General features: G+C 38.8%; 1 protein-coding gene and 1 pseudogene across 1 annotated transcript in view; one reads left to right on the top strand and one right to left on the bottom strand.

The window, feature by feature from the left end:
• Positions 1-13,652, bottom strand: part of LOC138805756 (large ribosomal subunit protein eL37 pseudogene) — a 56,245-nt pseudogene extending 42,593 nt beyond the window's left edge.
• A 1,821-nt stretch (positions 13,653-15,473) lies between these two features.
• The window catches only part of Cyp7b1 (cytochrome P450 family 7 subfamily B member 1), a 164,084-nt gene continuing 163,574 nt past the window's right edge, over positions 15,474-15,983 (top strand). The window contains exon 1 of the mRNA XM_069990811.1: positions 15,474-15,748. Within this exon, the coding sequence (XP_069846912.1) occupies positions 15,666-15,748 (83 nt within the window). The 5' untranslated portion in view covers positions 15,474-15,665. The remainder of the gene's footprint in view (positions 15,749-15,983) is intronic.

The following is a 15,983-nucleotide window of genomic DNA, read 5'->3' as shown; positions in this document are numbered from 1 at the left end:
TGAGGGCAGGACACATTAAGAAAATAAGCCTTGGTAAAAGGAAGCCAGGAATTTAGAAAGTGTGTATTTAACACCACACAGCAGTATCTTCTTTGTTCTTTTTAACTCTCAGATCATTTTTTTATTGTGAAAATACTGTACAGAGGGGTTACAATTACATGGGCAAGATAATGAGTACATTTCTTATCAAGCATTGTAGCCTCCTCCTTTGTTTCCCCTTCCCATCCCTTCCCAGCCTCCCTCTACCCCCCCACCAACCCCTTGCACTCCTTTAAATGGTGTAGTATTTGTCCAAGGAAAAAGAAAAGAGCAAGAGCAGCTTTCTCCATCTGGCCTTGACTGTTGGCCCAAACAATTAGTGTGCTCTAAAAAGTGAGAAATTATATTAAAAAAAAAAGACCCTCCAGGTGCTGGAGGGTCATGCCTATAATCTAGCTACTGGGAAGGCTAAGATCTGAGGATCATGGTGCAAAGCCAGCAGGAACAGGAAAGTCCATGACACTCTTCTCTCCCACTAATTACAGAAAAAGCCAGAAGTGTCATTGTGGCTTAAGTGATAGGAGTGCATTGAGCAAAAGGAGCTCAGGGTTGGCACTCAGGCCCAGAATTTTAGCCCCATGACTGAAAGTAATAATAATAAAAGGACCACTTCATGTTGAAAGTGGTCCTAATGGTGGGGGCCCTGGCAATCCCTATGCCTACCATTGCTGTTATAATCACAGTCCTCTTGGTGCAGATCAGATGGAGCATCGTAATGTTAAGAACTTTTGGCACTAGTTTGCTTCAGGTTGCTGGCAATAAACTCCTTTGTCCCCTCTGAAAACTGATTTTGATCTTCCCTAATTCATGTTGCCATAACAGAATAACATTTAAACATATTTCACTTTACTCTAACTTGTTGGCATTACTAGATTATCTACATGAATTATTTTTCCCCTACTATCAAGTTGCTAAAATGTAGTTTGTTATTTCTTGAACACTTAAGCCAGTAACTGAACTATAAATGTATGCCTATGAAATTCAGTGAAGATGAAGATTTTCAAGAATTGAGTTGCCCTTAACAGACATAGAAAGAAATATGTTAAGTGAAGTCAAGACTAGAGATTAAAAATTTTGCATCTTTTATTATATATGGAAGCTAGGACTGGTTTATAAATATTTGAGTAAATAACTTGGGTGGTATGCAAGTATACATAAATGTATTAATTGAAATATATGGTAGATTTAGGGGAGAACTCAGTGTAATTCCTCAGAAAGAAAAAAACAATCATAGTTTAACAAAACAAACACCAGGAAATGGGTACTTGAAAGGGGTAGGGTCAGGTCAAGGAGAATGGATAGCTAAATGAAGTGAATGGGGAAGAATTCAGTAACAAATTCAATGTATACCCTACAAAATTAAGAAAAATAAAAGGAAAGATGAGTTGGGAGGGATGGGTAAAAATGATGAAAGTGGCAACATTGATCAAAATTCATTACATTTATAAACTTTTTGTTGAATGGCAATTCCTTTGTGCAACTACTTAAAGATGAAAAAAATAAAGAGAAAGTCCATTTCTATATGTTCAACTTCTATTTTTGTTAAAATTGATTTGCCTGATATTAGGCCTGTGGTAAATTCAATCTGCTTTTCCTTCCTATCTCTTCTAACAAGCAAACTGACACCATTTACAAATGATATTCTATTTCTCCCATCCTGACTATTATCCAGGTATATGAAGCCTTCTTTAATCAAGTCACCATAATCCTTTGAAAGGGTTTTTGTCTTTCCTTCCTCATTCTTTTGTTTCTGTTCTAAACAAAGTAGGAAACAAACAATAGAATGCTTGGCTGAGAAATTTTGAAATGACATAATTGTTGAATTGGATGAAGAGTCTCCAAAACTCATCTGAGTCATGGATAGTGAAAAAAAACTCTGGAATAAAGGGAAAAAAAGTGTATTAGTATTGTATACCTGGATTATTTTACTCTGTGAGAAATTTAGGAAAAAGCTTTGCTATGGTTTGAATGTGTCCCTAAAGTTCATATGGGGGTTAAATTACCATGTAAACCCCCAGTGAATCTAATGTAACACTGTTGAGAACTGAGCTCTTCAAAAGATAATTAGGCCAGGAGAACTCTTTCCTCATGCTTGAATCATTGCCATTATTATGGAAGAAGCGTGTTCCTGTAAAAGAATGAGTTCAGTCCATTTTTTGTCTCCCCTGCATTCTCTGTTATTCCAACTTCTGTCATGGAATAACACAACAAGAAGACTTGCCAGATCCTAGTCCCTCACTTTAGCCTCAAGAATTATAAGAACAGAAAATTTTCTATTCTTTACAAACTATCTGTCTCAGGTATTCTGTTACAAACAGCAAAAAACAGAACGAGACAAGCTCTATGTCCTCACTCTCTGCCTATTTCAGAAATGTACTATGTGATTTTTTTGGAGGGAGGAGTTGGGGAGGTTGGGAGGGAAGGGATGGTAGGGGAAAAACAAAGGAGGGGGTAATGATAGGAAATGTACTCATTACTTTACTAGTGTAACTGTAACTCTACTGTACAGTATCTTTACAATAAATATTTAAAAAAAACAGAAAAAAAAGATTTGCAAAAGGGCATGTATTTCTTTTTTTTCTTTTTTTCTTTTTTTATTGTGAAAATACCATACAGAGGGGTTACAATTACATGGGCAAGGTAATGAATACATTTCTTATCAAGCATTGTTGCCTCTTAATATCTCTTCCTTTCTCCCTCATATTTTCTCTGAATAATTTAGAGCAAACACCAGTAGGTAGAGCAGAACAAAATAACCCAAAGAAAGGAAATAAGAGAGCAAGCCCCTCCCCCAAAGAGTGGGATATTAAGCAGGATGAAGGGAATGGGACAATGGAGTTGGAAAAGATGTGAAGTTGGTTACACAGAGGTGGGATTAATCAAGAAAACTGAATGTATTGCTAATGAAGGAATCCACGTTCCTCACTTTCAAAGATCAAAGATACACATAAGCACAAATGCATATAGATATGCACATATTAAAATATTCATGTCTAACTAATCTTAGATGTTTTAGGTTTACTAATCAGTTTCAATAATATATTTAAGTTTCTTTGTTCATTAATGTGCCAATGTTAATTGTAATGATACCTTAATGCAGATAAAATAATAATAGGTCTTATGGTCACAGAGAATATAAAAGCTAATTTCAGTTTATATATATATATTTTTACTGCAGAAAGATATAAAATGTTATCAATAAAAGACCTTCAAGCATAAAAATAAATTATGTCACGATAAAATTTTGTGTAAGAAATGGAATGGAAATAGGAGTTCAAGGAGAAAATGGAACATTGTGAAATTTCTGGTTGTTAAAAAAGAGCTTATTCATGTGTTCTAAAATTGATGATGGAGGGCATAAAATTGCTTTAGCATTTAGATCACACTAGATAGATACATTGAAAATAGTATTACAATTTTGTCACCAATGTTGATCATTAAAATATGCTAAATACCACATCTTTTGAAACTTTTTAATTTATGATAAAATTCTGTTGTTAACAGACAGAAGAGATTACAAAATATAGAAGGGGATATTAAAGGAGCCTTCTGATATATTTATATATATATATATATATATATACATATATCTACTTATACACATAGAAAAATGGAAGTTCATAAAATTAGTTGTTTGTATAACATCAGTAGGTAATGAAACTGAGAGGCTCTGATTGACTCTAATCATCAAAATCTCTCTCTGAACCTATCCTCAGTTTTTCCTTGTCATACTCCACTTTCTGTCCAGCTAATCTGTCCATATGTTGGCTAGCTGACTCAGAGTAACTCCAAAGCAAACTATTAGTGGGCTTAGCTACAGACTTCATGTCTCAAGGCTTCCTGTATACTCTCCCAACTTGACTCCTATTCATGTTCTAGTATGAGTATTAAATGTGCTTGTGTTTCCTGATTTTTCTACAAGCTCCAACATGTCCACATGTTAAGATGTATCAGGTGGCTTGATGTTGCTTTTACAAATCTTGCAAGTTTTCCTTCTTCACCTTCACTACCTTAGCTCTCACAGTAAAGTCTGATTAACAAACAAAGCTCTTTTTCTCATAATATGCTTCATGTCTGTTTTCTGGACAACACAATTGTTACTGAAAGTAATCCCAGAGTAACAGAATCTTAGCATTAAGATTCTGCTAGCTGATCATTTTTGGACCCAAATGGCAATTCTTCCAATGGAACTCATCCTGCTGGCAACCCTCACATTTTGGGTCTGCCAAGCTTTCACAATCATGTGAGCCAATTTCTTAAAATAAGTCCCTCCTTCCCTCTCTTTCCCTCTCCACCCCCTCTCTTTCTTACTTTGACCTAGAGTTGCCTTTTGCTCTTTACCTTGTCATTTCAATCTCATTGTAACTTCAAATGCTCACATGGGTCTTTCTTAGGTGGTCATGGGTAATCATATGTGCAGAATGATTCTTCAGGTATGTTGTAATTCCTGTACAAGTTCACACCAGTCATCCCATAGGTGCTAGTCTTGGAGAAGGACCTGATTCTCTAAGCCTCTAAAAAGTCTGTGCTGAAGTAAAACAGATGATCATTTTCTACTTCTTTTTTGGAAATGACTTACTCTCGTCTCTGGAAGTGTCTTTATATTCTAATAAATTTTACTATCCTTAATAAACTTTGCTTTTACTTTAAAATAGAAAGAAATTAGCTGGGCTCGGTGGCTCAGGTCTGTAATCCTAGCTACTCAGGAGGCTAAGATCTGAAGATTATGGTTCAAAGCCATCTTAGGCAGGAAAGCCTATGAAGCTCTTATCTTCAATTAAGCATCCAAAAAGCCAGAAGTGGATCTGTGGCTCAAGTGGTAGAGCAATAACCTTGAGCACAAAAACTCATGGACAGCACCCAGGCCCTACCCCTCAGAGTTCTCATGAGATTTAAGTTAGAGAATATGCATTTAGGGCTGGGAAGGTGGCTCAGTGGTAGAGCGCTTGCCTTGCATGCCTGAGGCCCTGGGTTCTATTCCTCAGTACCACACAAGCAAAAAGAAAAAAGCCGGAAGTGGCGCGGTGGCTCAAGTGGTAGAGCGCTAGCCTTGAGCTGAAAAGCTGAGGGACAGTGCCCAGGCCCAGAGTATAGGCCCCACGACTGGACCCCCCCCACACACAAAAAAAAGAATATGCATTTAAATTAAAGAATAACTCACTATGGCTAAGCAATTCATAAATGTTAAATGGTCTCTTGAAAGCATCAATTTTGTTTAATATCAACTGCTTAATTGATTAATTGTTCTATATACTGGGTAAATATGCAAACACCAATTATATAGAAGACCCTGTATGAAAGTACAGCAGTGAACTAAGCAAGCAGAATCCCTACTTACAAAAGTTGGCATTATGGTGGAGAGATTCTCAAATCAGTATGATAAATTGTCCTAAGAATTATACTGCACTGACCTAGTCTAGGGAATCAGGAAACACTTTCCCAAATAAATGGTATTTGATTTTCAGAAGGCAATTTGCAATTTAGGTAGGCTAAAGAGGTATACATGTCAGACAAGTAGGAGAAGGATTATGTGAAAAGACACCATGATAATTTACTGACGGCACTTGCCGTCAATAGGATTGGCAGAGACACCAGTTAGGACCTAGTGAATGAAGACAGTGCCTGCTTAGAAGTAAAGGAATTCTTATGTTATCAAATAAAAATGTCATCATAAGTATTTCAAATGTGGTAGTGTAATGATTAGACTTGCATTTTTAAAAATAATGACAATGATAAATAGTGTGGTGGATGGATGAGTGAATGAGGTAAGAGCAGAGGGCAGGCCAGGTAAAAGGGAGATAGGCGATGTCATCTGATAGACTGATGGCTATAGAGGTGGGAAAGAAGACTGATTTAACATATATTTTACCTGGCCTAATTTTTTTTTATTGTGAAAATATCGTACAGAGGGGTTACAATTACATGGGCAAGGTAATGAGTACATTTCTTATCAAACATTGTTGCCTCCTCCTTTGTTTCCCCTTCCCATCCCTTCCCATCTCCCATCCACCCCCCACCCCCCAGGCCCCACCCCTCATCCCCCATCCCCCGACCAAAGTTGTAAAGTTCATTTTTCAACATAACGTCTTGTACATCTCATTGTTGCAATGGGTCCACACTGATATCCCTATTTAAATGATTTGTTTTTTCCCTTCCCCTCCACAAATTATACCAACATCAAATACAGTGAAAGAAGGGATATACCGTGGGGGAGGGACATACAAAACAACAAAGAAATCATCTTATAAATATGATAGAAACAATCGCAAGAAAGAGGAAAACATCTGAATCCTTATCTTGGGGTTCATTTCACCTAACATCAACTTATCTGACCTTTTCTGCTTGTCTCAGACATATATTAATCATTGCAAATAAGGGAAACCATGGGACCTATGTTTCTTTGGGCCTGGCTTACTTCACTTAATATAATTTTTTCCAAGTCTTTCCATTTCCTAACAAATGGGGCAATATCACTCTTTCTGATGGATGCATAGAATTCCATTGTGTATATATACCACATTTTCTTGATCCATTCATCTACTGAGGGGCACCTGGGTTGGTTCCATATCTTAGCTATCATAAATAATGCTGCAATAAACATAGTTGTGCTGGTAGCTTTAGTATGGTTTTGTTTGTGATCATTTGGGTAAATGCCCAAATGTGGGATTGCTGGGTCATAGGGAGCTCTATGTGGAGTCTTTTGAGGAACCTCCATACTACTTGCCAAAGTGGTTGAACAGTTTACACTCCCACCAACAGTTCAGTAGGGTTCCCTTCAGGCCACATCCCCTCCAGCATCTGTTGTTATTAGAGTTCTTGATTATAGACATTCTAACTGGGGTGAGGTGGTATCTCAATGTTGTTTTGATTTGTATTTCTTTTATGGCTAGAGAGGTTGAGCATTTCTTCATGTGTCTATTGGCCATCCTTCTTTCCTCTTCAGAGAAGTTTCTCTTTAAGTCTTTAGCCCACTTATTTATTGGGCAGTTATTTCTTTGAGGATTTGTTGTTGGGGATTTAATTTTTTGTGTTCCAGGTATATTTTAGATATGAGGCCCTTGTCTGTTGTATGGCTAGTGAAGATCTCCCAATCCTTCTATTGATCTTGCTAACTATGTCTTTTGCCATGCAGGAGCTCTGCAACTTCATGCAATCCCATTTGTCCAACCTTTCTTTGATTTGTTGTTTCTGGGTCTCTATTCAGAAAATTTCGGCCTGAGCCAAGGAGACCTAGGGTTTCTCCTATTCCATCCTGTAATGTTTTCAGAGTGTCTGCTTTGAGTTCAAGGTCTTTGATCCACTAGTAGTTGATTCTGGTGTAGGGTGATATATAAGGATCTAGCTTTAGTTTTCTACAAGTAGTTAACCAATTTTGTACCTGACCTAATTTTTAAAGCTTAAAGTTTACTTGCCTAGAGTTCCTAGTGAAAAAAAGAAAAGTAACAAAATAGGCTGAGACTTTGGAAAATGAGTTGCCAATTAGAGAAAGACATGGCTAAGAAGGCTAATGAACTACGAGATAAGGATGTAAGTTCTCAAAAATGTGAGCCTTTGGCTCAAAGGGCAAGTAAGAGAGTGACTGCAAAACAGTAAGTCCTGCACTATGGAGTTGGGTTGCTGGAAATCACCTTGTCATATTGCAGAATTCTATTTATTCCTCCAGATTTTGATCACCAGAGTCTAGGCTGTTATTTCGTGAAATAAGGAACATGTCCTCTTTTGTACTGCATGTGCATACAAGAATCATAAAATAATACTGTTTTGTGCTTTCAGTAGTTCAGAAATTTTTTTAGCAAAATCATTCTTTCCTTTTTGGGTATTAGCTTATTTATTTTTATATTTTTGCATTAGCATATATGAATAACATACAGTTTCATCAAGATAATTCCACAAGTGTATATAGTATACTTTGAACTTCCTCCTTCACTCCCCTCCTCCATTTTCAAACACTGTTTGGTAAATTTCAGTGGTATTGTCTTTATATAAATATACACATACAGAGTTCCTTCAGTCCTCTGTACCCTTCAGTATCCTTTCTCTACTTTAATAACCTTTATTCTCCAAAGATCTGACTAAGTTTTAAAGGATGTGAAGGAAAAAGGGGTTGGGGGAAAAATCCCTACTAATCTAAAAATTATCCTTTTTCTTTCCAGCTGTCTTTCTATTTTCTGAACAAATTTACATAACTCATGGAACCCCAAATGTCTTACTCGAGGAGACTTATGATAGTTTCATCCTTTTGTTCCACCAACACACAGTAAATCCTTAGAGTCAACACAAAGGAAGCTGTCAAGATAAGACACTTACCACAGACTGTTAAATTTGGCGTGTGACTCATGAAATGTCTATTGGCCTAATCCAAACAATTTCTCTTGGGAAACAATGTCAAAGTCAACTCAGAAACATTAGTACTAGAATCTATTTTCTTATTTTTCAAAAAATAATCAACTTGAACTATACTTTGTTGCTCTGTTAGTTCTGTCTTCATGGAGATTTGCTCAGATTGAGGATTTAGTAATTTATACATATTGACCCAAGAGCTAGAAATACCGTTTCAAAAAATGATAAAATCAGTCAGGTACCAGTTGCTCACGCCAGTAATCCTAGTTACTCAGGAGGTTGTGACCTGAGGGTCACAGTTCAAAGCCAGCCTGTGCAGGAAAGTTTATGAGGCTTTTATTTCCAATTAACCAGCCTAAAGCCAGAAGTGGGGCTGTGGCCCATATTCAAGAGCACTGGCCTTGAGCAAAATGGCTCAGAGACACTGCTCAGGCCCTGAGTTCCTGAGTTCAACTTGTAGGACCCACGCAAGAGCCTGTGCACATGCACACACACACACACAAAATGCTAAAATGCAGTGTAAGTTTCAATAAATGGGATCTCTAGAATGAGACAAACCCATACAATAGGAAATGTATAGAAAACATTCAGATTTGTAAATGAGAATCCATTTGCTTTACTTTCTAGTTCCAGAACTTAGTCCAGCTCAGGGAAATTTTGTTCAAATAAAACAAGCTGAAAGTTTTTAGCTCAGTGGTCAGCACACAATGGTGACTCCCTAAGTCATTCATTTCATTTCTAAAAAATAGTTCTCTAATTTTCATTCATTCAGCAAACACGCATTGAGGATCTACTAAATGCAGTACACTGTGCCAAGCACAGTGTGTACATTAGTAAAACAGATAGACAGATAGACATGGTGTATATTCTTTGGGAGGCCACAAGGAATGTGTGCAAAATGTAGAAAATATTCAGCTGAGTTACTAACTAACTAACTTTACTACTAACTATATCAACTCTAAAGAAATAATGGCTTATTTTCATACTTCTAATTTTAAAATAATTTTGTTCTGATTCCTGATTCATAGATTCAGAGAAAAGTAGAAGGGAGAATTCTAATAAACTCATTTTAATGTACAAAGCATATGTTTCAATGGTTGTGTGAACTTTAAAAACGTCCTTTCAATATTATCTTACCTTTCCATAGAGAGGCCTTAGTTATTAGAGGTCCTGAGATTTGCTGATACTAGCAGTGAGAATGTTGATACGGAAGAGATTTCCAGATGGTTCAGAACTGATAATGGAGAAACAACAACAAAGAGATATGGGAAGAAGGAAAGAATTTTGATGTCCTGAAATATACAAAGGAAGGAAGAGGAACTTCTGAGAAGCCAGAGCTAGTCTTCATAGCTGTCTAGATTGAGCAGCCAGCCAGTAAAGGGGAGCGAGAGGCATGAAAAGAAAAGACACAATGTACTTAGAAATACAAAAGGACACAATAATATCTGTCCATTTACGTGTACTTTTATTGACCAGTCATTTTGATTAGAGCATTTTTCAGGAAAGATGGAAGAAACTATTTTCCTTCAATTTCCTTAAAATCTACTTAAATTCTTGAAAGAGAAAATAATATATACTTTTTAAAAATATTTCAAATTGTTGTCTTTAGTGATGATAATTTTATTTTCATAATATTCATTATTCAGGAGAATATTTTGATAGTTAACTAGCATAGGAAGACTCAGCAGTCTCCTCAGATAAAATGTAAGGGTTGAGTTGATTTACATTTCAAATGCAAGATATATATGATGCTTGAAGAAGAAAATTCAGAAGCAAAAGTGAAAACAGAGAGACAACTTTACCCGGGAGATAATAAAACTTCCTATAACTATTTTGTCCAAGAGGACTGGGCTACATGAAAGGTCAGGGATTCATTGGCTGACATCTACAGAAGTTGTCAGAATTAAAATTGAGTCCGTTTTGTTAAACACTGAGAAACAGACAGACAGAGACAGAGACAGAGATGGGGAAAGGGGGAGGGAAGAAGTGGAAGAGGAAAGTAGAGGGAAAAGAAGAGGGGAAGGGAAGAGGAGTGGAGAGAGAAGGAGAGGGGAGGAGAGGGGAAGAAAGAAAAAAAGGGAGAAGAGAGGAGACTGCAACAAGTCACAGTCAAAATGCAGACATAATAACATTTTATGTAAAGTTAACTTTAGGATCTATGTATAAGATGTATAGGAAATCTAAATCAATTTATTGTTTAGACATTTGTGTAATTGACAAGAAATCTTGTTATGTCTATAAATATCTCAATAGCTAAAAAAGAATCTGAAATCCCAAACACAAGTATTTCAGATAAAGAATAATCAGCTTACCAGCAATTCTCATTACTTATTAGATGCAATAAGTACTACTGACATGAGAGATTCATTTTGAGGATTACATAAAATAATGTATGTGAAACACATAGCTCATCTTTCCTTCTGCATCTTTTTTCCCCTTTTCTATGTCACAGTTTTGCTCAGTGGTGGATTTACTTCTAATCTGTTAGGAGCTAGGAAATCAAAGTTACAGGAAAAGTAAGATTTTTTTTCATTAGAGAGGATAATGGTTTGATATTATTCAAATCCCAGTCTATATGCTGTGAAGAGTTCATATAACCTTTCCAGGCTTGAACATTTAATCCTGATTTTAGAGACATCATGACGTTGGTGAAAAAAATGTGCCTAATTCTACTCTGACATTTCCCACAATGGTGCTTTCAAATGTTTCCCAACAAATATAGCCTCTAATCTGCCCTTTCCTAGAACTTCATTTGCTTCATGGGAAACCACAAGATTAAAGCCATGTGGGAGTGTGTTCCCAGATTCCCACAGGGTCACTTCCCAGTCACGTGTTGACTAGTTGCTTTTCTTTCACTTTGTACTAATTCTTTGAATCCCTTTCAGCCTCTCCTTCATACCTTATTAGAAAAAATATATTGTATTTATTTTTTACAGATCCAATAGACCAAGTACAGTGCTATAGTTTCACTCAACAAATTTGGTGAGTACATGGGTGATTTGGAGGTTGAAGCCAATGTAATAACATTTTTCAAGTCTGAGTGGGAGAATTAGAATGTGCATGTAAAAATGTAGGGTTTTTGCTGACTTTTAAACAAGTTCTAGAGAATCAAAGAGAAGTCCAGAGTTTAGCCCTAATACCACTTTAGATGGAGAATAAAGGAGCATTGAGATATGGGTCAGTGCTAGAATACCTGCCTAAGAGGGAGGGAGGTAAATTAAAAAGTTTCTGCACAGCTAAAGACATCGCAACCAAACTAGAAAGACAGCCAACTAATTGGGGAAAATATTTACCAGCAATATATCAGACAAAAGCCTAATAACCATTATATACAGGGAACTCAAGAAACTAATCCCTACCAAACCTACCAAACCAATTACTAAATGGCAAGGGAGCTAAAGAGACACTTCTCAGAAGAAGAGATTAAAATGACAAAGAAACACAAGAAATCTTCATCACACCTCGCTGTAAAGTAAATGCAAATAAAAACAACCCTGAGATACCACCTTACTCTAGTCAGAATGGCCCATATCCTAAATTTAGTGAACGACAATGCTGAAGGGGATGCGGAGAGGTACCCTACTGCACTGCTGGTGGGAATGTACGCCTATACTTTAGAAAGCAGTCTGGAGGTACCTCAGAAAGCTAAATATAGATCTCCCTTATGACCCAGCCATACCACTCCTAGGCATCTACCCTAGGCACCCCCATATTCACGGCATCACTATTCATAATAACCAAGATATGGACACAACCCAGATGTCCCACTACAGATGAATGGATCCAAAAAATTTGGTATACCTATATACAATGGAATATTATGCAGCCATTAGAAAGGACAAAATAATGGCATTCACAGGAAATGGATGGAACTAGAAAAAAAATCATTCTGAAGTAAGCCAAGAGCAAAGAGACAAATAGCACATTGTCTCCCTGATATGTGGATGTTAAATCCAAAATATAAGGAGATACAATAAAGTAAACAGACTCGAGAAACAAAGGACCTCCACTCATCTTGTATAACTACTAAATGACCCCATGTTGTTGACCACATATATGATATATATATATATATATCATATATGTGTGCACACATCTGAGTGAAGCTTGAAGGAGGACACAGAATCAGAGGGAAATGGGAAAACAAAACAGAGGGCCCATCAGCTGCACTTGACATCGATGAAAATGAACTAAGCAACTCAAGGGCAGCGATGGGAGGAAGGGAATGAGGGAAGGAGGGAACAGCTAACACTAAGCAAAAGGAAAGAAATGTACATATCACCCACTGTGGAAGAAATAGTTGTATTGTCAAAGCTCATAGAATTCACAAATTTTATAGACCACGATAATAATAATTTGCTTCATGAAGGTTAGAATGTTTGTGACTTTAACTAAGTATCACTATCTCACAATACTGTGAAATTTATGTAATCACTTAATCACAATAAAAATTATTTTAAAAAAGAGGGAGGTAGGGAGGGATGGAGAGGAAGAGAGGGAGGTATAAAGAAACTGACCACTTATGTTATTCCATTTTTAATTATAATAACAAAGTATCTAGGATTAATAGTTTATCCAAAAAAGAGTTTTATTTAGCTGGTTTAGAGGCTGAAGGTGTAAGATGAATCAGTCCCTTTGGTTGAATTTGTAGGGAGGGCCTTCTTGGCTCATGACATGAGGTGAATGTCTGAGCATAGGAGAGAACACATGGTAAGACACAAAGCCAGAGAAGGATTCAGGGGTCAGGCTTACTGTTTCATAAAAACTCACTTTTAAAATAACTAATTAGGGGCCCATTAGAACTAAAGGAAGTGGCCCCAGGGCCCTGACTAGCTCTTTTCCATTAGCTATACTTCTGAAGTTTATATCATTGCACCAAAGACTAAGCCTCTAACACATGAATCCAGGGGGCCAAAACACATCCAACACATAGCATCACTTCAATCATCTGATAGATGAAGGCACCTGGACAGGTAGGCCAAGGCTCTGCAGTGTGACCTCTCATCCTCATGTTCATCTCTCTTCCTTCCTTTAGAGACTCCAATGTATCACTCTCTGTTTACTCCCCTGCTTTTACTTCTGCGTTTGCTTCTGCTTCTCCTTGTCAGTGTGTTTCACAGTCTACATTTTCTGAAAAGAAATAATGTGATTAGGCCATTTATGAGTTAATACCGAGGACATTTCATACCTGAATATTGCCAAGTTGGCAGTAGGAACCATAATGACCTCTTCAAGATCTGATTGTTGACCGCAGTCTAAATAGTGTGTCCAAAGTACACAAGACACTAATGCTGGCAACCAGTGTTGAAATAACTGTTGCTGGCTTCTGGAAGGAACTGTTAGGTAGTCAGGATTCTACCATTGTCATCCACACCTGGTTTTCTTTGAAATCTTAAGGTGGAATGCAGCTAGGTTAGCCAGGTTGAGGTTTAGTGAGTAAAAACATAGAATGTTAAATTTGAATTTCAAATATATAACAAATAATAGTGGACATACTTTTGTGCCATGATGTTGTGAATTGTGCTGATATTTCTTGTACTCCAGGCATAGTATCAATTTTTCATAGCAGGATAAACAGACTTAGAAATAGCTTAGATGTTGAGAAAATATGAAAATGTGGAGTAGGAAAGATTAACTATAAAGGTAGAGTTTGGAACAAATTTCTAGGAGAAAGTGGGATTTAATCTGGGTCTTGTAAGGAAGGGTAGGTAGAACTTAGCATAGAAATATGAAATACTTCTCTCTTTCTTTTCTTAGTGGTGGGGCCTGAAATCCTTCAGCTCTTCAGCTCAAGGCTAGCGCTCTACCACTTGAGACACAGTGCCATTTCCAGCTTTTTCTGCTTATGTGGTGCTGAGGAATTGAGCCCAGAGCCTCTTGCATGCAAGGCAAGCACTCTACCACTGAGCCACCTTCCCAGTCCCTCCCCCCCCCACACTTTTTTTTTAAGTTAAAAGGAGCATTCTAAATAAAAGTATCAATGGGATGAATGTAAGGGATACAATAATTCAAGCTGGTATGAATGGAACTATGTTAGTGAGGGAGTTTGACCAGGGAGTTGAGTATAGATGGCTTCTCATTATAGGTGGAAGATTTATGATTATAACGAAGAATTTGGACAGAAACCAAAAGCAGGTCTGTGTTTTAGGGGATAATAACTAGAAAGATCAACGCTGAAAGGCCGGGAGACCATTTTAGGAGTCCAGGACTGTCTAAGGGTTGTCTTGCAAGAGGGAAAGGACACATGGAACTGGTTTTGGTTAAAATGTTATTTATCAAGTCAGTGATCAAGGCAAATCACCATAACCTGAGTTTCATTATATTTTCTGTGAACAGTTAGACTTAAAAGTTGGGAGAGAAAAGCAACCCTGTGCAAGCATACCTCGTGGAAGGTTATTCCTCAAGAAAAGATACACACACACACACACACACACACACACACACACACACACACGCACGCACAAAGTATCTTCCTTAGTCTTCATTGGTAAAGGCTGTGGGCCTTTAATTTTTATCTTTGTCCTTCCCCTTAACCAGGCTGTTCTGCAGTCACTGGTTTTGCTTGTTGAGTTTTCTCAACTGGGTGCCTCACCAGGACTTCTGAAAACAGCTCTGGGTACCTTTATCTCTGCCTCTGGGAGTCTTTGTGTTCATTAGGCCCTCAAAAAGACCTATGAACTAAAGTAGACATGGGTGGGGGGACAGGGGTGGGTGCTGCGATCGGGCTGGGGCAGCGCAGCCCGCAGGTGCCCACTGGCCAGCCCAGCTCCTGGCCCGAGTCACGCCGAAGAGGCGTCCCACCCTCCCCTGCGGCAGGCAGCGGCCTCCCCCGCCCGGCGCCCTGCCCGAGCCGCGGGACCGTGAGTCTAGAGGACTCACTTCCAACTCAGACACAAAATCCCCCTCCTCCAGGCCTCTAGGGCTCGTTCTCGGGAAGTCCTAACTTCTTCCCTGCTTCTTTGGCCCTTCTTCCTGCTCGGATGAGTAAACAGCGCGGGTTTTCCAGAAGCAGGCCGGATGGATGGGGACAGGGAGGCGGAGGCAGAGCTGGGCGGTGCGCGTGGGTTGTGGGGTGGCGAGGGGGTGGGGACTCCACGAACTTTGTAATTCTGCCTCGGGAACCCGCGGTGACAGTACCGTGGGCGCTTTGAGCAGCCATCTCAGACGAGGAGGAGAACTGCTGCAGAATCGCCGCCCGCCCCTTCTCCCCACCGCGCGCGCAGATTACAAAAACCTCCCCAAGCTGCCCACCGCCCGGGACCGAAAGACACGTGTCCTGGGGCCCGATGGAGCTGCTCAGCCTCCCGGGCCTGGTCCTCGCTGCGGCCCTGCTGCTCCTCGTCCTGTATTTGCGCACCCGGCGCACCAGGTAAGCGCGCCCAGGCTGCCCTGCCCGGGCCACGCATGCGCCTGGGTCCCCTGCGCCACCCAGATGGAAAGCCAGCCCGGCCCCCTCCAGGGTTGGCAGCTCAGACACAACTCTCGCTCCAGGCCACTGGCATCTTTTGGGAGCTTGTGGAATCACAAAGGCGACTCCCCTACACTTAGGTATTCATATTAAAGGTTTGGGGCCCAGTTGGATTTGGAGCTTAAGCACAGGTTGT

Source organism: Dipodomys merriami, unplaced genomic scaffold (assembly GCF_024711535.1).
Source record: "Dipodomys merriami isolate MVZ:Mamm:240054 unplaced genomic scaffold, mDipMer1.0.p SCAF_4, whole genome shotgun sequence".
In the NCBI taxonomy this organism is placed as follows: Eukaryota; Metazoa; Chordata; class Mammalia; order Rodentia; family Heteromyidae; genus Dipodomys; species Dipodomys merriami.
This window is presented reverse-complemented; position numbering and strand designations above follow the sequence as displayed.